General features: G+C 38.4%; 1 protein-coding gene across 10 annotated transcripts in view; it reads left to right on the top strand.

Annotated features, from left to right (window-relative positions):
* ADGB (androglobin) overlaps positions 1-25,446 on the top strand; it is a 162,343-nt gene that overhangs the window by 8,732 nt on the left and 128,165 nt on the right. For 7 of the 10 annotated variants that reach the window (XM_045058174.1, XM_006932082.4, XM_045058180.1 and 4 more), the window contains exon 2: positions 21,426-21,588. In XM_045058174.1, the coding sequence (XP_044914109.1) occupies positions 21,426-21,588 (163 nt within the window). Of the gene's footprint in view, positions 1-812; positions 1,678-17,639; positions 18,768-21,425; positions 21,605-25,446 lie in introns of those variants that run through there. The other 3 variants (XM_045058175.1, XM_045058179.1, XM_045058181.1) reach the window with 3 other exon arrangements.

Raw genomic sequence — 25,446 nt, forward strand, 5'->3', positions numbered from 1 at the left:
ATAAAAGGTCAACACGACAACCTGGCTTTATTTTTAATTTAACTTTTTTTTTTTTTTTTAATTTTTTTTTTCAACGTTTATTTATTTTGGGGACAGAGAGAGACAGAGCATGAACAGGGGAGGGACAGAGAGAGAGGGAGACACAGAATCGGAAACAGGCTCCAGGCTCCGAGCCATCAGCCCAGAGCCCGACGCGGGGCTCGAACTCACGGACCGCGAGATCGTGACCTGGCTGAAGTCGGACGCTTAACCGACTGCACCACCCAGGCGCCCCTAATTTAACTTTTTTTTAAGATTGCAGTTTATTTCCTTACCTATTGGATACTTCTGAAGATCGCGGCTGGCTCAGAATGCCCCAACGCGAATTAAGTCGATTGTGCAATTCCGTTCATGTTCTAATTCCTTCAGGATGCTTACTGACACTACTTCAGAAGGCATGCTGATTGCACGTCGCACAAATAAACTGCCTCCCACTATGAATAAAATCATGTCTTTACACTGAACAGCGTGCTCGAAGGAAACAATGGCAAAATTCCAGACCCTCATTTTCTTGAAGTTTTAATCCCTACAGTGAAAATAAAATCATTAAAGCACGTATAGGACTGTGTGTGTGTAAATCGGGTTCTGATTTTTTTTTTTTTTTTTTTTTTGCTCAAAAGTCTCTAATGACTTTGTATCAGCTAAAGTTTTCTTTGAAGGTTTTCAACTCTTATACATTTTCTACTGTATTATATAATCTTAATCGATGTAAGAATTTTTAAAAACCATTTTGTCATCTTTGCAAGGTATGTAATTAATGTGTTTTTAACTTTTAAAAGGTTATTTTATTCATGTTCTATTGAAAATTGGATTGTAAAATACAATTCAATACAATTATTTATCTATCATTATTTATATAGTTTTGACTTCTTCCCATTTCCAAATTATGGAGGGCATTTAATTTACCAGGAATAGGTATACATGAAAGACAGAAATGTAGACGAAATATGTTTTACTGCATATGACTCAGTAATCAAATATATCATAAAATGTGGATTTAATTTTACTGTGTATTATGACTCTAGGAACATATAACATTGCTATCATAGTATGTTATTTGGAGTTTCCTTAATTTGCCTCTTATTACTCCCAGTCTCGTTTTTTTTTCTTCTTTCTTTTTAAAAGTAGGTTTACTGATATAAATCTGATATGTAGTAAATCACAGATATTTAAAGGATATGTTTTGATAAGTTCTGAAGTGCATGTACACATGTGAAAATGTCAACATGATTAAGGTAATGAACAGGTCTACCATTCAAAAAGGCTTCTGTGATTTATTGGTGATCCCTACCTTCTGTCCCTTCCTGACTACAGTCTCCAGGCAACCACTATTCTGTGTTCTGTCACTATGGATTAGTTTTCATTTTCTAGAGTTTTATATAAATGGAATCATAAACTATGTATCTTTTTTGTATGACTTCTTTCACTCATTATAATTATTTTGATATTCTTCCGTGTTGTTGCTAGCAGTTGGTGTAGAAGTGGTATTATTTTTCCCTTGAATATGTAGTAGACTTCACCAGTGAAACCATTGGGGCCTGAAGTTTTCTTCGTTGGGCAAGTTTTTAATGATAAATTCACTTTTTAAAATAGACACATGGATATTCAGTATGTCCAACCCAATCTATCTGTTCTTTAGTGAGTATTCTTAGTTTATATCCTTCAAGGAATTGATCCATTTCATCTAGGTTATCGACTATATAAGCAGAGTTGTTTGTAATATTTCTTTATTATCTTTTTTTATTTTAGAGACAGGGTGTGTGGGGGGGGGGGGAGGAGAGAGAAAGAGAGAGAGAGAGAGAGAGAGAGAGAGAGAGAGAGAGGATCCTAAGCAGGTTCCACACTCAGCATGGAGCCCAGTGCAGGCCTCTATCCTAGAACCCTGGGATCATGACCTGAGCCAAAATCAAGAGTTGGGTGCTCAACTGACTGAACCACTCAGTTACCCCATTTGTTATCCTTTTAATATCTAGAATCTGTAGTGATGACCCCACGTTAGCTTCTGATATTGGTTGTTTGTGTCTTCTCTCTTATATTCCTGATCAGTCTGACTAGAGTTTGATTAATTTTGATGATCTCAAAAACTGGATTTTGGGTTCATTGATGTCTCTCTATAATTTTTCTGTTTTTTGTTTTTGTTGATTTGATCTAATCTTAACTTCCTCATTTGATTTACTTTATAATTTTCTAGTTTAAGGTAGAAACTGAATATATTGTTTTGAGACTTGTATTCTTTCCTAATACAGATATTTTTTCTATAAAATTTCCTTTATGTATTGCTTTAGTGGCATCCTGTAAATCATAATATGTTTTTTTTTTCATTTTCATTCAACTCAAATACTGCCTAACTTCCTTTTTGATTTCTTCTTTAACATATTGGTTAATCATAATTGTTTTGCTTAGATTCTAAATATCTTTGAATTTTTCAGATTTTTTCTTAGTGATTTTTAGTATAACTCCATTGGTCAGAGAAGATACTTTTTATAACTTGAATTATTTAAAATGTTTTTACTCTTTATTTATTTTTGAGAGAGAGAGACAGAGACAGAGCATGAGCAGGGAAGGGGCAGAGAGAGAGGGAGACACAGAATGTGAAGCAGGCTCTAGTCTCTGAACTGTTAGCACGGAGCCTGATGTGGGGCTTGAAGTCACGAACCATGAAATCATGACCTGAGCTGAAATCAGACACTGAACCAACCGAGCCACCCAGGTGCCCCATAACTTGGATTATTTTAAATTTGCTGAGACATCCTATGTCTCAGATTATGGTCTATTTGGATAAATATAATGTATATTCTCGAAAAGGATGTACATTCTGTTGTGATGAAATGTTCTCTAGCTGCCTTGGTCTCCCCCAAACTCTCATCTGCCCCTCTACTCAAGGAATCTGCTGAGATATGCCTGGATTACCTCTCTCTGCACTGCAGTCCAAACTTCTCTCACAATCATAAGCTAAGGCAACGATAGGGCTCCCCTCATGTGCTGCCCATGTTTTCAGAATCACCATCCCTCAACACTTGATGACTGTCCTGAAAATCAGTTTCAGATGTTTTGCTCAGGTGTTTGGTTGTCTGAGGTGGAAGGATAAATCCAGTCCCTGTTATTTTAATTGACGTGAACATAATATCACTTAGGTTTATTACTTAAATTTTACATTTGATGTCTAAATATTAAGATGGGAGGTGTTAAAGCAGCATTTACACATATATATCCACAAGTCACATATTGTAAGTATGGATATAATTCTTTCCTTAAAACTGAAATCCCAGATTATATGTAATTGCCCTGTATATCATCTTCTACAAGATTGTTTTTTGTTGTAGTAGAGACGTCTCATTATAAGAATTTTAACTAAAAGAATGCAACTTACATATGTGATAAGGATGATCTTAAATCACATCTTCATAATTATTATCACCGTGCTCCCTTTTGGGTTGTATTGCAACTTCACTCTTCCTCAAGCTTCCTATTTTAAACCGATGGTCCATTCTGGGTAAACACTAAGTAATATATATCTAATAATAAAATGTTCATCTCTGTGCAATGGGCCAAGTCAACACTATCTAGAAAACAAAGTCCAAGCTCATCAGCAAGGCCCTCGGTGGGGAGCTGCCTGCCTGCTGACCTAGTGTTTCTCTCCAACCTAATTTCCCCACTGCTTTTTATTCATGCTCATGCAGTGCTGAAAAGCTCCTAGTTCTCTGCACCCACTCGGTTGCTTGTGTCCTTCTCTTTCCTTGCTGATGCCCTTTCTGCTTTTACCACCTGGAAAATTTCTCGTTGCCTTTCAAAACAGCTCAGATGCTATTTATCGCAGGACGTTTTTCCTAATTGCCTCACATGAGGCACAATGCCCCCCTCTTTGCCATCTGTGAATACTTCCATCTCTGCGTCTACCACATTATATTGAGATAATCTGTTTACCTGTTTGAATTCCAAAATAAACTCAAGAGCAGAGATATATATATATTTACGGGTCTGTGACCCTATCATCTAGCACAGTGCTTGTCACAGTACAGGTGTTCAATAAATGTTAGTTAAAAATAAGTGACCTGTCAGTTGATTGAGATTCCTGTCTCATTCTGAAACGGTATTCTTCTAAAATGTTTTAGTCTCCAGACAGATCTTCGTTAAAACAATTTGATCTTCGTGAAAATAATTCTGCATTCTCAGTTTCTTGTCTACCGATGGCACAGCTTACAGTGAGTTGTTCCCTAATGTAAGGGCCACTCTTTCTGTTCCTTCTCAGTTTGGGACTTTTAAAGTTTGTTTCTTGATGTATCCTTGCAAGGGACTGAATGTTTGTGTACTCTGAAATTTGTATATGGAAACCCTAATCCAAATGTGATGGTGTTGAATATGGGGCATTTGAGAGGTAATGAGGTCATGAGGGTGACGCTCTCATGAATGGGATTCGTGTCTTTTAGCTCTTTCCACCATGTGACGACACAATGAGGACACAGTGAGGACACAGTGCGAGCCAGAGGACAGCTCTTCTCAGACCCTGACCATGCTGGCACCTTGATGTTAGATTTCTGGCCTCCAGAACTATTGAGGAATAAATTTCCATTGTTTATAAGCCACACAGTCTATGGTAGTCTGTTACAGCAGCCCAAGCTGACTAAGGCAATCCGTATTTTCTTAAATACATTTATCTCCAAATACTTTCCTACAAAGTCTACAGTTGCTCAGCATTATTCCTGAAGAAAAAACAGGCACACCAGTGTCCAGCAGAATTCCCTTTTTTAGTTCTCTCATTTATTTTTGAGAGTTTTTAAAAACACAAAGCTACTGTTATCATTATGTGTTAGTAGGAAATACGTTCCAGAATTCTACCAAAATGTATTGACTTGTTTGTTTGCCATTAGTACTTGTAGCCCCCAGTTTCAATCTGGGTTCATTTCCCGTTTTCCTGAGATAAATCCTTCAGGAAATATTTTTGTAGGAATCTATGCTGGTAAACTCATAATTTTAAATGTTTTTATTTAATTTTAGAGAAGTGTTTCTGCTTCACTTTTAAATAGGAGTGTAATTGGATCTTAATTCCAAGATTGACAGTTATTTTCCCTCAGCTCTAAAGATATCACTTCATTGCTTTACAGTGTCTGTTACTGCTGTCAATTTGATTGTTTTTATATTAAGGTAACTTGTCATTTTTTAATGTAGATAGATTTGCACTTTCATCAGTTACCTACAATTTCAGTCGAATTATCTGGATGCAGATTTCCTTTCCCTGACCTCCCATTTATCCTTTATTATTCCCTGATGTACTTTTTCCCATCTGAGGACATGTCTTCCATCAATTCTGAACATTTTTCAGCAGTCAAATCTTCTAATATTTCTCTCCACCCCCATTTTAACGATTTATCTGCCTGAGTCTTCTATTAGGCATACGCTGGAGGTTTTTTTCTTTTTAAAAATTTTTTTTTTTTTTTCAACGTTTATTTATTTTTGGGACCGAGAGAGACAGAGCATGAACGGGGGAGGGGCAGAGAGAGAGGGAGACACAGAATCGAAACAGGCTCCAGGCTCCGAGCCATCAGCCCAGAGCCCGACGCGGGGCTCGAACTCACGGACCGCGAGATCGTGACCTGGCTGAAGTCGGACGCTTAACCGACTGCGCCACCCAGGCGCCCCATCTTTTTAAAAATTTTTAATGTTTTCATTATTTATTTATATTGAGAGAGAGAGGGAGAGAGCATGCACGTGTGAGTAGGGGAAGGGCAGAGAGAGGGGGGGAAAGAGAATCCCAAGCAGGCTCTGTGCTGTCTGCCTGGAGCCCTATGCCAGCTCAGTCCCATGAACCATAAGATTGTGACCTGAGGCAAAATCAAGAGGTGGAAACTCAACCAACTGAGCCACCCAGGCGCCCCTGGAGTTTTTCAATCTATCCACCTGTTCAGTTCACTGTTTCTATCTCTTTATCTATCTATGCAAACACTGGATTTTTTAAACATTTTTATTTAAATTTCAGTTAGTTAGCATACAGTCTCCTGTTAGTTTCAGGTGTACAATATAGTGATCCAACACTTCCATACATCACCCGGTGCTCATCACAAGTGAACTCTTTAATCCCTATCACCTGTTTCACCCATACACCCACCCACCTCCCTTCTGGTAGCCATCAGTTTGTTCTCTCTAGTTAAGAATCTGTTTCACAGTACCTGGGTGGCTCAGGTGGTTAAGCATCCAACGTCAACTCAGGTCATGGTCTCACAGTTTGTGGTTTGAGCCCCACATCAGGCTCTGTGCTAACAGCTTGGAGTCTGGAGCCTGCTTCAGATTCTGTGTCTCCCTCTCTCTCTCTCTCTGCCCCTCCCCAACTTGTGCTCTGTCCCTCTCTCAAAAAGAAATAAACAAAAAACAATAAAAACATTTTTTTAATTAACAAAAAGAGTCTGTTTCACAAAACAGATGAACATAGGGGAGGGGAAGAAAAAATGAGATAAAAGCAGAGAGGAGACGAACCATAAGAGACTCTTAAATATGGAGAACAAACTGAGGGTTGCCGGTGGGGTGTTGGGTAGAGGGATGGGAGAAATGCGTGATGGGTACTAAGGAGGGCACTTGTTGGATGAGCACTGGGTGTTACATGTAAGTGATGAATCACTAAATTCTACTCCTGAAATCATTATTACACTATATTTTAACTAACTTGGATTTGAATTTTAAATTTTTTTTAAAAAAGAGTGTGTTTCAGGGATACCTGTGTGGCTCAGTCAGTTAAGCATCTGACTTTGGCTCAGGTCATGATCTCATGGTTTGTGAGTTTGAGTCCCACATCAGGCTCTCTACTGTTAGCATGGAACCCTCTTGAAATCCTCTGTCCCCCATCTTCTCTGCCTCTCCTCCACTCATTCTCTCTCTCTCTCTCTCTCTCTCTCTTTCTCTCTCTCAAAAATAAATAAATATTTTTAAAAGGGGTCTGTTTCAAATACTTGATTAAAAAAATTACCTTCTTTTATTTTAACTTGTTTTATTTTTTAAAATTTACATCCAAATTTGTTAGCATATAGTGCACCAATGATTTCAGGAGCAGATTCCTTAATGCCCCTTCCCCATTTAGCCCATCCCCCCTCCCACAACCCCTCCAGTAACCCTCAGTTTGTTCTCCATATTTATGAATCTCTTCTGTTTTATCCTCCTCCCTGTTTTTTTATTATTTTTATTTTCCTTCCGTTATGTTCATCTATTTTGTCTCTTAAAGTCCTCATATAAGTGAAGACATATGATTTTTGTCTTTCTCTGACTAATTTCACTTAGCATAATACCCTTCAGTTCCGTCCACGTGGTTGCAAATGGCAAGATTTCATTCTTTTTGATTGCCGAATAATACTCCACTGTATATATACCACATCTTCTTTATCCATTTATCCATTGATGGACATTTGGGCTCTTTCCATTCTTTGGCTATTGTTGATAGTGCTGCTATAAACATGGGGGTGCATGAGTCCCTTCGAAACAGCACACCTGTATGCCGTGGATAAATGCCTAGTAGGGTAGTTCTATTTTTAATTTTTTGAGGAACCTCCATACTGTTTTCCAGAGTGGCTGCACCAGCTTGCATTGCCACCAACAATGCAAAAGAGATCCTCTTTCTCTGCATCCTCGCCAACATCTGTTGTTGCCTGAGTTGTTAATGTTAGCCATTCTGACAGGTGTGAGGTGGTATCTCATTGTGGTTTTGATTTGTATTTCCCTGATGATGAGTGGTGTTGAGCATTTTTTCATGTGTCATTTGGCCATCTGGTTGTCTTCTTTGGAGAAGTGTCTATTCATGTCTTGTGTCCATCTCTTCACTAGATTATTTGTTTTTGGGGTGTTGAGTTCGCTAAGTTCTTTATAGATTTTGGATACCAGCCCTTTATCTGATATGTCATTTGCAAATATCTTCTCCCATTCTGTCAGTTGCCTTTTAGTTTTGTTGATTGTTTCCTTTGCTGTGCAAAAGCTTTTTATTTTGATAAGGTCCCAGTAGTTCATTTTTGCTTTTGTTTTCCTTGCCTCCAGAGACGTGTTGAGTAAGAAGTTGCTGTGGCCAAGATCAAAGAGGTTTTTGCCTGCTTTCTCCTCGAGGATTTTGATGGCTTCCTGTCTTATGTTTAGGTCTTTCATCCATTTTGAGTTTATTTTTGTGTCTGGTGTAAGAAAATGGTCCAGGTTCATTCTTCTGTGTGTCGTGGTCCAGTTTCCCCAGCACCATTTCTGGAGAAACTGTCTTTATTCCATTGGATATTCTTTCCATTTTTGTCAAAGATTAGTTGGCCATACGTTTGTGGGTCCATTTCTGAGTTCTCTATTCTGTTCCATTGATCTGAGTGTCTGTTCTTGTGCCATTACCATACTGTCTTGATGGTTACAGCTTTGTAATATAGGTTGAAGTCTGGGATTGTGATGCCTCCTGCTTTGGTTTTCTTTTTCAAGATGCTTTGGCTATTCAGGGTCTCTTCTGGTTCCATACAAATTTTAGGATTATTTGTTCTAGCTCTGTGAAGAATGCTGGTGTTATTTTGATAGGGATTGCATTGAATATGCAGATTGCTTTAGGTAATATGAACATTTTAACAATATTTGTTCTTCCTATCCAGGAGCATGGAATCGTTTTCCTTTGTGTGTGTGTGTGTGTGTGTGTGTGTGTGTGTGTGTGTGTGTCTTCTTCAATTTCTTTCATAAGCCTTCTATAGTTTTCAGTGTATAGATTTTTCACCTCTTTGGGTGAAATATGCCATTTATTTCTTTGTGTTGTCTGATTGCAGAGGCTAAGACTTCCAATATTATGCTGAATAACAGTGGCTAGAGTGGACATCCCTGTCTTGTTCCTGACCTTGGGGGAAAAGCTCTCAGTTTTTCCACATTGACGATGATATTAGCATTGGGTCGTTCATATGTGGCTTTTGTGATCTCAAGGTGTGCTCCTTCTATCCCTACTTTCTTGAGGGTTTTTATCAAGAAAGGATGCTGTGTTTTGTCAGATGCTTTCTCTGCATCTATTGAAAGGATCATATGTTTCTTGTCCTTTCTTTTATTGATGTGATGAATCACGTTAATTGTTTTGTGGATATTGAACCAGCCCTGCATCCCAGGTATAAATCCTGCTTGATCGTGGTGAATAATATTTTTAATGTATTGTTGGATCCAGTTGGCTAATGTCTTGTTGAGGATTTTTGCATCCATGTTCATCAGGGAAATTAGTCTATAGTTCTCCTTTTTAGGGGGGATCTCTGGTTCTGGAATCAAGGTAATGCTGGCTTCATAGAAAGAACTTGGAAGTTTTCCTTCCATTTCTACTTTTTGGAACAGCTTCAAGAGAATAGGTGTTAACTCTTCCTTAAATGTTTGGTAGAATTCTCCTGGAAAGCCATCTGGCCCTAGGCTCTTGTTTTATGGCAGATTTTTGATTAGTAATTCGATTTCTTTACTGGTTATGAGTCTGTTCAAATTTTCTATTTCTTCCTCTTTCAGTTTTGGTAGGGTATATGTTTCGAGGAATTTGTCCATTTCTTCCAGATTGGTCATTTTATTGGCATATAATTGCTCATAATATTCTCTTATTATTGTTTTTATTTCTGCTGTGTTGGTTGTGGTCTCTCCTCTTTCATTCTTGATTTTATTTATTTGGGTCCTTTCCTTTTTCTTCTTGATCAAACTGGCTAGTGGTTTATCAATTTTATTAATTCTTTCAAAGAACCAGCTTCTGGTTTCATTGATCTGTTCTACTATTTTTGTTTGTTTGTTTGTTTTTTGTTTTTGTTTTTGTTTCAATAGCATTAATTTCTTCTCTAATCTTTATTATTTCCTGTCTTCTGCAGGTTTTGAGTTTTATTTGCTGTTCTTTTTCCAGCTCCTTAAGGCATAAGGTTAGGTTGTGCATCTGAGATGTTTTTTCCTTCTTTAGGAAGGCCTGGATTGCTATATACTTTTCTCTAATGACCACCTTTGCTGTTTCCCAGATGTTTGGGGTTGTGGTGTTATCGTTTTCATTGACTTCCATATACTTTTTAATTTGCTCTTTAACTTCTTGGTTAGCCCATTCATTCTTTAGTAGGATGTTCTTCAGTCTCCAAGTATTTTCTACCTTTCCAAATTATTTCTTGTGGGTGACTTGGAGTTTCATAGCGTTGTGGTCTGAAAATATGCACAGTATGATCTCGATCTTTTTGTACTTACTTAGGGCTGATTTGTGTCCCAGGATATGGTCTATTCTGGAGAACGTTCCATGTGCACTGGAGAAGAATGTATATTCTGCTTCTTTAGGATGAAATGTTCTGAATATATCTGTTAAGTCCATCTAGTCCAGTGTGTCATTCAAAGCCATTGTTTCCTTGTTGATTTTTTGATTAGATGATCTGTCCATTGCTGTGAGTGGGGTGAAGTCTCTTACTATTATGGTATTACTATCAGTGAGTTTCTTTATGCTTGTGATTAATTAATATATTTGGGTGCTTCCACAATTGGCGCATAGTTTACAATTGTTAGGTCTTCTTGGTGGATAGACCCCTTGATTATGAAATAACGCCCTTCTGCATATCTTGATACAGTCTTTATTTTAAAGTCTAGATTGTCTGATATACGTATGGCTACTCCGGCTTTCTTTTGTTGACCATTAGCATGATAGATGGCTCTCCATCTCCTTATTTTCAATCTGAAGGTGTTTTTAGGTCTAAAGTGGGTAAACAGCATATAGAAGGATCTTGTTTTCTTATCCATTCTGTTACCCTATGTCTTTTGATTGGAGCATTGACTCCATTGACGTTTAGAGTGAGTACTGAAAGATATGAATTTATTGCCATTATGTTGCTTGTAGAGTTGGATTTTCTGGTGGTGTTCTCTTGTCCTTTCTAATCTTTGTTGCTTTTGGTATTTATTTATTTATTTATTTATTTATTTATTTATTTATTTATATTTTCATCTTTTTTCCCCTTAGAGAGTCCCCCTTAAAATTTCTTGCAGGGCTGGTTTAGTGGTCACAAACTCCTTTAATTTTTGTTTGTCTGGGAAACTTTTTATCTCTCCTTCTATTTTGAAAGGCTGGGTAGAGAATTCATGGCTGCATATTTTTCTGATTCAGCACATTGAATATATCCTTCCACTCCTTTCTGGCCTGCCAAATTTCTGTATATAGGTCTGCTGCAAACCTGATCTGTCTTCCCTTGTAGGTTAGGGACTTTTTTTCCCTTGCTGCTTTCATGATTCTCTCCTTGCCTGAGTATTTTGTGAATTTGACTATGATATGCCTTGTTGATGGTTGGTTTTTGTTGAATCTAATGGGGGTCCTCTGTGCTTCCTGGATTTTGATGTCTGTGTCTTTCCCCAGGTTAGGAAAGTTTTCTGCTATGATTTGCTCACATAACCCTTCTACCCCTATTTCTCTCTCTTCCTCTTCTGGGACCCCTATGATTCTGATGTTCCTTTTTAAAATAAACTTTGTTTTTTAACGTTTATTTTTATTTTTATTTTTTTAAATTTTTTAATGTTTATTTATTTTTGAGACAGAGAGAGACAGAGCATGAACGGGGGAGGGGCAGAGAGAGAGGGAGACACAGAATCGGAAGTGTGCTCCAGGCTCTGAGCCATCAGCCCAGAGCCCGATGCGGGGCTCGAACCCACAGACTGTGAGATCGTGACCTGAGCTGAAGTTGGACGCTCAACCGACTGAGCCACCCAGGCGCCCCTATTTTTATTTTTGAGACAGAGAGAGACAGAGCGTGAACGGGGGAAGGTCAAAGAGAGGGAGACACAGAATCTGAAACAGGCTCCAGGCTCTGAGCTGTCAGCACAGACCCTGATGCGGGGCTCAAATCCATGGACCGCGAAATCATGACCTGAGCTGAAGTTGTCCGCTTAACCGACTGAGCCACTCAGGCACCCCATGATGTTCCTTTTTAATGAGTCACTGATTTCTCTAATTCTTAAATCATGCCCTTTTGCCTTAATCTCCCTCTTTTTTTCTGCTTCATTATTCTCTATAAGTTTGTCCTCTATATCGCTGATTCTCTGTTCTGCCTCGTCCTTCCTTGCCACCACTGCATCCATCCGTGATTGCAGCTCAGTTATAGCATTATTAATTTCATTCTGACTAGTTTTTACTTCTTTTATCTCTGCAGAAAGGGATTCTAATCTATTTTCGACTCCGGCTAGTATTCTTATTATCATGATTCTAAATTCTGGTTCAGACATCTTGCTTGTATCTATGTTGGTTAAATCCCTGGCTGTTGTTTCTTCGTGCTCTTTCTTTTGGGGTGAATTCCTTCGTTTTGTCATTTTGAAGGGAGAAAAGGAATTAATGAGGTAGAAAAATTAAAATAAAAAATTAGAATTAAAAAAATATTAAAATTAAAAAATTAAAAACACACAGACACACACACACAAATCTAATAACTGTGCTAGATCCTAGGTTTGTTCTGGTCTGGGTGTTGAAAGTGGTTTGGCAGATTAGAGAAAAAAAAGGGAGAAAAAAAGGAAATCATTTGAGAATTTGAAAAAATGAATGCACTGAAGTAGACTAAAATGAGATGATGGGAGTAAAATAGAATTTGAAAAAATGTACACAAAAGTAAAGAATATAGTAGGAAAAAAATAAAGAAAAATATTTTTAATAAAAATTGAAAATAAAAATGAATTTTTTTCTCTTTCTCTATTCAAGAAAAAGAAAAGAAAGGAAAAAGAAAAAAGATATCATTTGAAAATTTGAAAGGGTGAATACACTGTAGTAGACTAAAATAAAGTGATGGAAGTAAAATAGAATTTGAAAAAAATTACATAAAAGCAAAAAATATGTTAAAAAATTAAAGAAAAATATTTTTAATAGAAATTGAAAGTAAAAATGAAGTTCTTCACTTTCTGCATTTAAAAAAAAGAAAAGAAATGAAAAAGAGAAAAAAGAAAACAAGGAAATCGTTTGAACATTTGAAAAAGTGAATACACTGAAGTAGACTAAAATAGAATGATGGAAGTAAGATAGAATTTGAAAAAAAATACACAAAAGTAAGAAATAGAGTAAAAAAATTAAAGAAAAATATTTTTAAGAAAAATTGAAAATAAAAATGAATTTTTTCTCTTTCTGTATTCAAGAAAAAGTATAGTGTAAAAGAGAGGAAAAAAAAGAAAGAAAATTGAATAGAGGGACCTGCTAATAGATGGAAATAGCACTGAAATGACTTCGTTTTTCCCATAGAAGTCAGACTATGAAGCGCTTTATAGTCCATAAACTAAGTAGGCGGTGAAACTTGTGTTCTTGAAGAGCAAGGTTGGCCCAGTTGGGTGAGCTCAGTGTAACAGCTCTGTTCTCCACTAGATGGCGCTGCTAGCCTACTGGGGTGGATTGTTGCATAGGTTCATCTATGCGTGCATGCGGGCAGGGAAAATGGCGTCACCCGGTCTCCAGTGTGGGAACTCTGTTCTCTCCGATCAGCAATCGCGCACCCGTCCTCTGTCTTCAGCTTTGGTCCACTCCCCGCTTTTTCACTGTCCGTGACCAAGCCCCCGGCAGTACCTCTCTCCTGAGTTTTGTCTCAGATGCGGCTGTTTGCCCCGGCCCCTTACTTCCGAAGGACTGCGGCTTTGACCCGTCCCGCCCTCTGTGGGAGGGTCTCACCGAGCAATGGCCGGAATGCCGGCTGCACCCAGGAGCGCCTGCTGGTGCCCCAAGACTGTGGCCAGGTGCCAGCTCACCCCAGAGAAAGTTCTCGAGATAGTGTAGCGGCAGCTTTTCAGGGATCGTGGAAAATCACAACACACATCTGGCACCAGGCTTCACCCTTAACGACCTTGTTCCAGCACCAGCGAATGTGGCCGCCTTCTGGGGTCTGCTGGGACCAGGTGGCTTCAACCACCAAATGTGCTTCCAGCAGTGGAGCCGCTTTTCTATGTGTGGCCCGAGAACCTCCCGGACCCCACTCTGTTCCTGGGGATTCGCCCTTCCCACCAGAGCACCGCCAGGTATGGAGCTGCGGAGTTGCAGCCTTTGCGCTCCCCTTGTTTACAGTCTTAATGGAATTTAAACCCTCTCCTTTTCTCTCTTTTTAGTTTAGGCCCTGTGGCTGTTTCCAGTTTTCCACTTGCTCTCCAGCTGCTTTTGGGGAGGGGTGCTTTTCCCGTATTCTCCCCCTCCCCCACCCTGTCCTTTCTCCGCCTGCAAAGGCGGTTCCCTGCCTGCCGCTGGCTTCTCTCCTCCCAAGTTCACCTCTCTGTGCCACATACCTGCCGAATTCTGTGGTTCAGGTTGTGCAGATTGTTGTGTTAATCCTCCAATCAGTTTTCTAGGTGTGTATGATGGTTTAGTGTTGGTCTGGCTGTATTTCATGGACATGAGACACAAAAAACTTCCATGCTGTTCTGCCATCTTGGCTCCTCCAAAAAAAATTACCTTCTAAATCACTAGTCTTCTCCTTTCTTTGGCTTTATTTGGTCTATTCTTTCAACAGCTGAAGTTGTCATTGCTAAAATTTTCCAGTATCTCTCTGTTCACATTGATCTTCTTTGTCATATGTTTGCTTAATACCTTTTTGCACTCATTGCAAAGCAGAACTTTCCCTCCTTTATTTTTTTGGCAATTCTAAACATATTTAAATATCTTTTAAGTTTGCTACATTATTTCTCTTGGGTGGATTTCTTTCTTTTGATTTATTTACCGACTGTCCTTCATAATTTTCCATTTCTTTTTTTTTGCTTTTTAATGTTAGTTTTTTAGTTCATATTTTATACCTATTTTAGACTCATGTATACTGTTCTTTGTCATGTGGTTTGGATGGTTTTCCAGAATGATTCACTCCTTACCCATTGCCATCATCCAGTCGTGATACACTATTGAAAAAGAGAGGACAGTTGTTCCAAAATTGAAATACTTCCTTATCAGTTGATAAATAGTTGCTTTTTTGAGATTTATGAGGAATATCTCCCTCCTTTTGAATGTTGATCCTCTCTAAAATCTCTAAAAACCCCAGGACCTGTCCACACTAAGTGGCTAAAGGACCACTAGGAGGTCTCTAGCACGCTGCTCCAGTGTAGATTAGGAGGTGCATTTTTATATTACTCTGCCCCCACCCAAACCTTAAGTTTGGGAGGTGGAAGTCTTTTCTCCCGTGTGGGAAGTGCTATCCCTGATACCACACCCACTGTGGTAGAGGCCACCTCCTATTCCCATTTTTTAATTTGTTTTGGCCAACCTATTTCCTCACATCATCACAGGACATTGGCACGTTGCCTGTTGTGCCATAAACTATAGGGGGAATATACCACATATAAAGCCATATATCTGGCTTTAGTTCAAAGCCAGGAGCTCATTAGTAGCTGTAGCCACTCACTCATTCATGAAGCCTATTACTGGCCTCTTGACATTTACAGGGTAAATAGCTTCTTTTCCGAAGCAGACTTACAGATTTTTTTTTTTTTTTCAACGTTTATTTATTTTTGGGACAGAGAGAGACAGAGCATGAATGGGCGAGGGTCAGAGAGAGAGGGAGACACAGAATCGGAAACAGGCTCCAGGCTCTGAGCCGTCAGCCCAGAGCCCGACGCGGGGCTCGAACTCACAGACCGCGAGATCGTGACCTGGCTGAAGTCGGACGCTTAACCGACTGCGCCACCCAGGCGCCCCGACTTACAGATTTTTTAAGCTTGGACTACCACAGCTCAAATCAAATTCCAGTACCTACTTGTAGATTATGCTATCTCAACCCCCTACCCACCACTACAGTTTCTTTCTGTATTGAGTCCATTGACTTCTTTTTTCACTTGAGATGTAATTTACATACAACATTATATTAGCTCAGGTGTACAACATAATGATTTGATATTTGCATGTATTGAGAAATGATCACCACAATAAGTCTAGTTAACATCGGTCACCACATACAGTTACAAAATTTTTTCTTGTGATGAGACCTTTAAAGACCTACTCCCTTAGCAACTTTCAAATATGCAGTAAAGTATTATTAACTGTAGTTATCATGCTGTACATTACAACCTCATGACTCCCTTATTTTATAACTGGAAATTTATACCTTTTGACAACCTTCACCCATTTGGCCCACCTCCTGCCTCTGGCTCGAACCCACCAACTGTGAGATCATGACCTGAGCCAAAGTCAGACGCTTAACCATCTGAACCACCCACGAGCCCCTCCATGGCTTTTGATCATGAAATTCTAGCCTCTCCTAAAATCTCCAGTGACACTTACCCTATTTCAATAGCATACTTAGACTCACTGTGTAGAAGGAAGTATTTAGCCATATATGTAGAGGATATACTTATCTTTCAAATCTGTTTTACAAATTGTAATTTTAATGGATTGAATCATCTAGTACGTGGGTGTACTGCTATGTGATTTAGATAACTCTGTATCCCCCTGATTTTTCAGTATGTCAGGTTTGATTTCTTTGCATATTTGATTTTTCTGGAACTTGGCCACATTTATTTCCCAGTATTACCAGTTCCTAAATCTTCAAAAGTCCTGAGTTACTTCTGTGTTTAAAGATTAGCTTGTTCTCAGAATTGATGAGACCAGGAATAAGATGCTTTGAATATTTAAGGATCTCAACTATACTAGAGCAGTACGTACATTCTGGCAGTGAACGTCAAAGGCATATTGTGCTGAGAGTTTCAAAAGCCACATATTTGTGCATGATCTTTTGAAGTCTACAACATGTTTGACATTGGGCTATATTTGACCACTGTTTATATTGTGCATGTAGCAATATAGGTGAGCTATTGAGCTAGTATAAGATACCTCAAATAAACGTCTTTTTAAGCGATCTTCGATATAGATGGAATCAAATTTGACATGTTACAAAGAAAGTAGGCCAATTAGTGATAAAGCTTAATAGCTTAAGGGAGGGAGACAGAACATTTACTTACACTTGACAGAATGAAGAGGAAAGCAAAACATAATCTTAGCAAAGCCTTTATTTATTTTTTTAAAGAAATTAGATCTTCCTTTTACAAAAATAACTTTTAAAATTCTGAGCTTCCTGAATGAGGTAAATTTTATCATGGTTTTGATGGATACAAAATCACCAATTTCTTTTTATCTGTACAGTTTGTCCCAACACTCAATAAAACAGATGTACTATGATGTATTATTTCGTATCTTGATTTTTAATTAATATTATGAAAATTTTCCCTCTCTCCCTATTTTCATCCTTCTCTCCTATTTTCTTACATGCTATTTAGAAACACTGCTTTACAATACATATATTTTCAGCCTCTCTTTTTCAGCAAAATGGTGGATTAAGGTAAAAAAATGATACCTACAAATGCCTACGTAAAGAAATAAAAATCTTCGGGGGGGGGGGCCCGGGTGGCTCAGTCAAACATCTGACTTCAGTTCAGGTCATGATCTCGCAGTTTGTGAGTTTGAGTTCCACGTCGGGCTCTGTGCTGACAGCTAAGGGCCTGGAGCCTGCTTGGGATTCTGTGTCTCCTTCTCTCTCTGCCCCTCCCCTGCTCGCTCTCTCTCTCTCTCTCTCTCTCTCTCTCAAAAATAAATAAACATTAAAAAAAAAGGGAGAAATAACAATATTCAGAATCCAGAAATGAGGAGGGAACTGAAAGTCAGGATGTTGTAACTCTAAGCTGAGGCTGTAACTTCCTTAGGGAGTCTTATGAAAATAGAGTATTTTGTTTTAACAAAGATAGGACAAATGAGGAAAGGGAGTGCTCCAGCCTTAGGTAAAGACATGACTTTCCAGAGTTTAGATCTTTTTTTAAAAAGGTGAATAAGAAAATCTGCTTTAGAATCTTAGGTTATAAGAAGGCTAGCTTTTCTATGCTTAGTGTCTGGGTGAAAAAAAAACAAATCTTCCTTGAGAAATGAAAACCTTTGGACTGAGACTTATGTAGGTTTGAGATCTGATTTTAAAGGACCTATGGGTTCATGGGTGGCATATTTATTTGGGATCACTGACAGAAGAAAATTCTATATTACATTGAAAACACATTCTTTCAATACAGGATTGCCTTGGGGAAAGGGGTTTGGAGGAAAAGAAAACCCTGATAAGGATAGGCTGATAATAAAAGTGTCCTCAAACACAAGAATATACAAAAAATAGGCAGAAATCACAACGATAAAAAATGAATCAAGTGTCAAAAACTTAAGATAATAGAAAAATAATCTATAAGTAATTTACCATGCATATGTTTACAATGATTAAAGATAGAAAAGATCAACTCCTAAAAAAGGAATTACCCTATATATTTGTCAATGTTAATAATCAATGCTAGTTACAACATCAGAGTAGCAAGTAGGAAGTAATCAATGCTAGCTCTAATATCACACAACCCCCAAATCACACACCAAAGGATATTTCTCATTTATACTAGAGTATGATCAGGAGTTTAGTAGTGGCTTTGTATGTGCTCTATGAGGATTCTTGGCTCCCTTCATCTTGTGGCATTACCATTTTCTAAGATCTTCCCTGAAGGATTGAGTCATGCTGACAGGTATCTCACAGGATGTTTTATGAGCCTCAAGGTAGGATACAACACATTTCCCCCACATGTCATTGTCCAAAACACCACCAGAAAGTACCAGCCAAATTGCAAAGTAGTATGGGAAATGTAGGAAATGGAAAACAGGACTGGTGAGCCATCTGCTCAATCTTCTCCTTTTCTATTTATTCTCCTGGATCTCCCTCTGAGTACTTCTGTCTCCTTCTTGGACTTTTGAGAACCCTTGGGGACTACATTGAGGCCACCCAGATAATCCAGGATAATCTTCCAACTCAAATACTGTAAGTTGTTTGCATATCTCTTTTGCCATGGAAGGTAATCTATTCACCATTCTGGTGATCATGGTGTGGATATATTGATGGGGGAGGATTATTCTGTCTACCACACTCATTGACTGCTTTCCTCGGTTTTCTTCCTACTCTTTCAGACTTTTAACATGGAGTATCAGGGCAGGTATACAACTGTTGACGTTAGAATATTGAAATATATTCATTTGATTGTTGAATAGCCTTAACAATAACCTTACCAAAACCCCTGAGCCCCAGATATTTCTGCCTCCTTCCCTAGGTCCCTGACCTACCCTGAGAACCCAACTACATCCCTGACCCCTCTAGTTAGGTGAATAAGATCTGGCATAACTGGAACTGGAGGCTTTGAGGATTGACATGCTCATTCCTTACCAGTTGTTGGGTGTTTTGAATAGCATTCTTGGGAGTGCCTTTCCTTAGGTATAGTAATTTTCTTGGTGATTTAATCCAGTCTTAAGACTCTAAATATCATCTAAATGCTGATGACTCAGATTTTCACTAATTCTATCTCCTAAAGCCTCAGAATCCTACATCTAACTGACTACTCAACATGTCCACAAACATGTGACAAACATTTAGAACGCAACTCATTCAGAAGTGAAATGCTGCTTTATTCCTTACCTCAGTTTTGCCCCATCCCACAGTCTTCTATCTTGCAGCAAATATCAATTCAATCTATTGGCTCTCTCTTAAAAACAGGGGATTATTTCCTGCCTCCTCTACTGTTAGCATTCTGGTCCAAGTCACCATTAGCTCTCACATGGTATTTTAGTGCCTTCTAAATTCTCTCTTTTGTTTCCCTTGGGCTTTTCTCGACACTGCAGCAAGAACGATTATAAAACTCCCTGCTCGAAACTCTCCTTTGGCTTTTCCCACCTCACTTAGGCAAACCCAGTCCTTCCTTTAGCTGAGATCACCGCTATACTCTCTACATTCCAGACACCTCTCTGAAACGATCTCCTTTTACTGCCCCTCAGCCACACTGATATTTTTCTTCTTCACAGAAACCAGGACACTCTCCGCATGTAGAAGACTCTTTCTTGCTCTTTGTACTTGCCGCGTTCCTGTATCCAGAACAGTCTTTCCACGGATCCACACAGCTTAATTTTTTAGTTTCTTTCACTATTTACTTAAATATGGTCCTATTATGGACCACTTTCCTTAACCACTGTGTTAAAAATTCTGTACCTTAACTCTTTAGTTTCTCCTTCCGATTTTATATTTACCCCTAGCATTTTCCCCTTTTGAATGTAGTATATATTTTACTTAATTTATGCTGTGTTTTTGTGTCTCCACTCACTAGAGTAAGAACTCCATAAGGGTAAAGATTTTAGTCTGCTTTGTTCACTGCTTATCCCAGGATTGAGAACAGGGTTCTAACCTCACTCACTTGTTAAAACTTGAAAAATTAAGCAAGATGCGTATTTTAGATTTTAAAATTGACAATAATAAAAAAAAGTAAAAGTCAAGGTTTAGAGATTGGAAATTGTCATAGATTAATAATAAGAGTAAAAAAACAAGTCCAACTTCTCTGTAGCTAATTAGTCAAAATATATCACAAATTTTAAATATGCATATATTTAGGTACAGTAAGTCTTCTTATAAAAATCTATACTAATAAAAGAATTAATAATGTCTGCAAAGGGGCACCTGGGTGGCTCAGTCGGTTAAGCGCCCAACTCTAGATTTTGGCTCAGGCCATGGTCTCACGGTTTGTGAGGTCCAGCCCCGTGTTGGGCTCCATGCTGCTGTGTGCTCCTTTCCCTGTGTGCTGTGTGCTGCTTTCCCTCTCTTTCTGCCCACCCCCCCCAACTCTCTCAAAACATAAATAAACAAATTTTAAGAAAAAAAAATAATGTCTGCAAAGATTTGGCAATAAGGATAACCCTACAGTCTCGTTTATAATAGGGAACACAAAATTCAAATCAAAACTTTCAAATTTTTCGCTATAGGATCTTAATTAAATGAAAGGCTGTAAATTCATGTGATGGGATAGTTTGCAATCATTAAATTTGTATTTAGTTAAATTCTCATTGACATGGGAACTATTTGCAATATACTGGTAAGTGGGAAAAACAGTCAATAAAAAGAATAAGCTGAATGATGTTTTGAAGAAGAAATGCATATATTTTCCCACTAATTTGAAAGAATGGACAGTTGTCAACAAAGTGGATTCTAGAATGGGGTGGGTATGTCTTTCCTACTTATCTAATTAAGAATTTTTTTCTTTTAAAATAATGATCACATAGCACTTTTATCCTGGGAAGCATCAAAATTATATCTGTGCTGATTTTCAAAAAGCTTTTAATATTATACGCATAAAGGATTTTCTTCAAGTGTGAACTGTATAGAAATATTCCCATTTATGGCATCTTATGTGTTTATGATGAATGTCTTGCATTAGTTAGTAGGGGCTAAAGCTCAAGATTTGTTTGTGGAATAATCTCTTTGGGTATTTCAGTCTTTTGAACGTTAACCTGTGGATGCCATCTGCCACAGGTAAGACTATATCGAAAAATGTCATTAACATGGATGCTGACAAGATAATTAAATGTCTACCATGCAATTAATCCAATATTTTACCTTAGAGATTCAAATTAAAACTAACTCGCCTCCTTGCTCTGTCTCTAGTCAGTACCTTTTTGGCGGTAATGTGCAACCTGGCTCCGTTGAGCAGAAGAAGGGGAAGTTCCCGATCTGGCCAGAATGGAATGAAGCCGACATAAATGCAGAAAAGTGGGATGCAGGCAAAGGTGGAAAAGAAAAGGATAAAATGGGAAAAAGCCCTGTATTTGTAAGTCCATTTGAAGGTGACTAGATTTCATTTTAGTTTTAAATTTTGTCACGGAATAGGATCGCCTAACATGTGAGTCCATTTTCTCCACAGCCTCCATTCAAAGGAGAGAAATTTTGTCTTTCTCCCTCTGTCTCCCTCCATCCTACCCACTTGTCTTTCTAAGCCTTAGACCTGAACTTTGCTGATTGTATTTGAGTAAATGAAAGGAGAGACGTGATCGAAGAGTCATGGTGAAATAAAGGGGAAATCGATAGAACAGTTAGCTAGTGGATTTTGGACAGAGTGGGGAACCAGACATTTAGAGACAGTGATTTAGAGGGGGTGCCTGGGTAGATTAAGTGATTGACACTTGATTTCAGCTCAGGTCATGATCTCACAGTACATGGGTTCCAGCCCCTCCTTGAGCTCTATGCTGCCAGCAGGGGGCCTGCTTGGGATTCTCTCCCTCCCCGCCCCTTCTCAAAATAAGTAAATAAACTTTAAAAAAAAAGAGTAGAGAGAGTGATTTAGACAATGGAATGCCCCAGGAGACCTGTGAGCTGTTATCTGGAGATTATAGGAGACAATTTTTTTTAAGATGTTATATGAGATACCAGTTGAATCCCTCTTAATATTCTCTTCAAGATATTTGGGGAACGATCTCAGGTACTTTTCATTTATCTGTGGCCATTCAGACATGATGTGTCCCTGGGATTGGAGCTGAGAATGGTGTTACTACCTTTTCCAATTATGTTATCTTAGGTTCTTCTGTCTATTTAAAAATGTTTACATCTAAAGACTTCTTTGTTGGGGGTATGGGTCTGGGTTGCATTTTAAATAGGACCCATTTATTTGGTGCAGCAATTCATTTAACACAAATGTTTATGGAACACAATCCAGTTTCAAAGCAAAAACAAAATTGCCAGAATGACCACGTTGAACTCTGGTGTCTTTATTTGCATAGAGAACTCCAAAATGGTGTTTATTAGCAATTATGTTTTATTCACAAAATGCGGAATTATAAGCTGCGTTATTCATAACATTAATTTGTTTACAAAAGATAGTAAATATAACGAATTGCTGATTCTCTTAGTACTTGAACAATTTCAAGTTCTTTTGTGGCACTTTTAGATGCAAGGGACTTTGGAACTCTCTGGGTTCAAATGAAAACGTTCATATTCTATATATTTTTAACAGAAATTTACAACTAGTGGGGATTGAATGTGAATTTACATTAGGAAGATAGATTGTACAAATCCTCAGTTAAGAATTTGAGCTCTAGAAAAGGTCTAAAAATGAGTCACTCCCAACAATAAGGAGGAGAAAAGTAGAAGTGACTGAAAACTCCGAACTAGGAAATAAGACCTAAACTATAACACGTTAGGGCCCTTGGAGTGCAAGTATGTCTTTATCAGATGACTATGAAAAAATATTGCTGGTCTCTGGAAGGCCAGGCATCAAATTCTAGACATGTGTGCTGGTCACTGGATGCCCATTTCACTTGGAGGCAACATACAGAAATGGTGCTGGCTGAACATCAGACCACAAAATAGATACTGTCACCCTTGGACTATGGAGCTACATAGAACTGCATAATTAGGGAAGCGCCAGCCCTCCTCCTGTGGTAAATAGGGGCTATTACAATGGAGTGTGATACTTCAGAACTTTAGCTAACACTCCGTTCTGCCTCTCCTGCCCTCACAGGGTAGAACAGCAGCTCAAACCTTGGTTATTACAACTGCGCAAAGGTACCATCTGGGGTATAATTTTGCTTCCCACTCACAGTTCTGTTCTACGACCTCAGCATTCATGGCGTGGGAAGTGACAGTCCCTCTACAGAAGTGAGTGGTGGACACTCCAAGCATGGTGATTACATTTCTATGATACAGTAGCACAGTAGCTCTTAGCCATGATTTGCAACATCCATATTTTACCAGGATCAGTTATCATAAACCTGGACCTATAGCAGGTATCCTTGGGATTTTATAGAAAGTCACTTCTTTAGATGTGAGGCTAGTGATCAGGAAATCAGCATCAGATAAGCTAACCCTTCCTTGTAATTCCAGATTTGGGTCTCGCTTCTTCAGCTAAGGGACAGCAATAAAAAGACATGGATGGTAAACCAAACTGAGACATATTTAATGAAGTATTGTAAAGTGGGTATAAGAAATACACCTAAGGCAAAGCGACATGGAAAGAGTACCGTTAACTTAACATGGAGAAAAGGGAATCACAACAGATTATGATAAGATGGGCCCCCCTTTACCTTTTTATTTTCTCCTCAAAGAAATTTAATAATTCAAGACATGAAAATTAGAAGGCAAGCAGAAAGTAGTGACTTGGGGCTTATGTCAGTTTCTCTGGGCTCAGAGAGAGGATATTGTCTGGGGCTACAAAAACAGTTAACACTTGAAGCAGAATCCCAGAGGTAACTATAGAGAAACAATCTGAAAGTTTTGTATATAGTTTTATGTCAAGACATTTACCCAACTCCTAAGCTATATGTGTGAAGACTTTGCTGCTGAGCAAATGAGTAAAACGCAACAGCTTGGAAGCTAAATAAGAGAAACTATTTCATGATGCTATGGCAAGAGATTGGGACTAAGGGTATACCAAGGTGAAGGGACTCAGACACTCAGCCTTCCAGTTAGTCCCCCAACATGGCTGTAGCATTCTGTATTGAGTAAGGGTAAACCAGAACTACACCAAGCCGACCAAATCTTGAATCCCACTGTTGACAGGGTGAAGTTCATTTTGTACTTTGCCTGCTAGAAAGGAATAAAATCCTCCTCTGGAGGAAGACATCATTACCTAGAGTTTTAAAGAGGAACAGAACCAAGTGGCTGAAAAACGAGAGGAAAAATCAGACAATAAAAATAGATCCATGGGTGACTCTGATTGAAATTGTCAGATAGGGGAGTTCAAAGTAACTGAGTTCATATTTGTGAGGGAAAAAACAACATGAGGCAACCCTGGAAGTCTAGTGTGGCTCCTGGAAACTTCAGTCTGGTTTTCAGGGACTCATTCTTTGATCATTTTGACTAGATGTTGGGATTACCTTTGTCTTCATTCCAAGTATTCCAGTACCTTGAATATGTTCCAGATACACATAGACAATTACTGGGTTGAAAGCTCAGATAATACCCTCAAATAGAGCCTATTTCTCAGGCCACAACAGCATTAGGATAAAAATATGAGTACCATAAAAATCACAAATGATATTTATTTGTCTCATCACTATTAACTCAGGTGAAATTTTGTTACCCCTTTTAACAATACAGTTTACCTTTATAGAGCATTGTTTTTGTACCCGCAGTACTTTTCAGTTTTGCAAGGACCACCCCAACAACCTAATTACCTTGTGAGCTGTAAGAACTTTTACACAGTAGCTACTTGAAGTCTCTAATTTACTATATTGCTAGCATTTGAGAGTAGAGATTTATATGTCATTTTTCTTCCCGAGCTCACTAACTGACCCATTCTACGGGCTCAGAAACTAATAAGTTAATTGCATTATTGGGCATTTATCTCAGAGAAATGGAAACTAATGTTCATACAAAAGCCTGTAAATTGTATGCAAAAATTTATAGCAGCTTTATAAGTAATACCCCCAAATTGGAAACAGCTCAGATGTCCTTCAATGGACAGATGGTACACAAACAAACAAATATTTGTATCATGAAATATTACTCAGCAATAAACAAGAACAAACTATTGATATATGCAATAGCTTGAATGAATTGAATCTCCAGGGAATTAGGCAGAGAGGGCAAAAAGCCAATCCACAGGTTACATGCTATCTGATTTCATTCATATAACATTACTGAAATGATAAGATTAATGAAAAAGAGACCAGATTAATGATCTGGTGGTATT

The sequence above is a fragment of the Felis catus genome, chromosome B2, assembly GCF_018350175.1.
Source record: "Felis catus isolate Fca126 chromosome B2, F.catus_Fca126_mat1.0, whole genome shotgun sequence".
Classification (NCBI taxonomy): Eukaryota; Metazoa; Chordata; class Mammalia; order Carnivora; family Felidae; genus Felis; species Felis catus.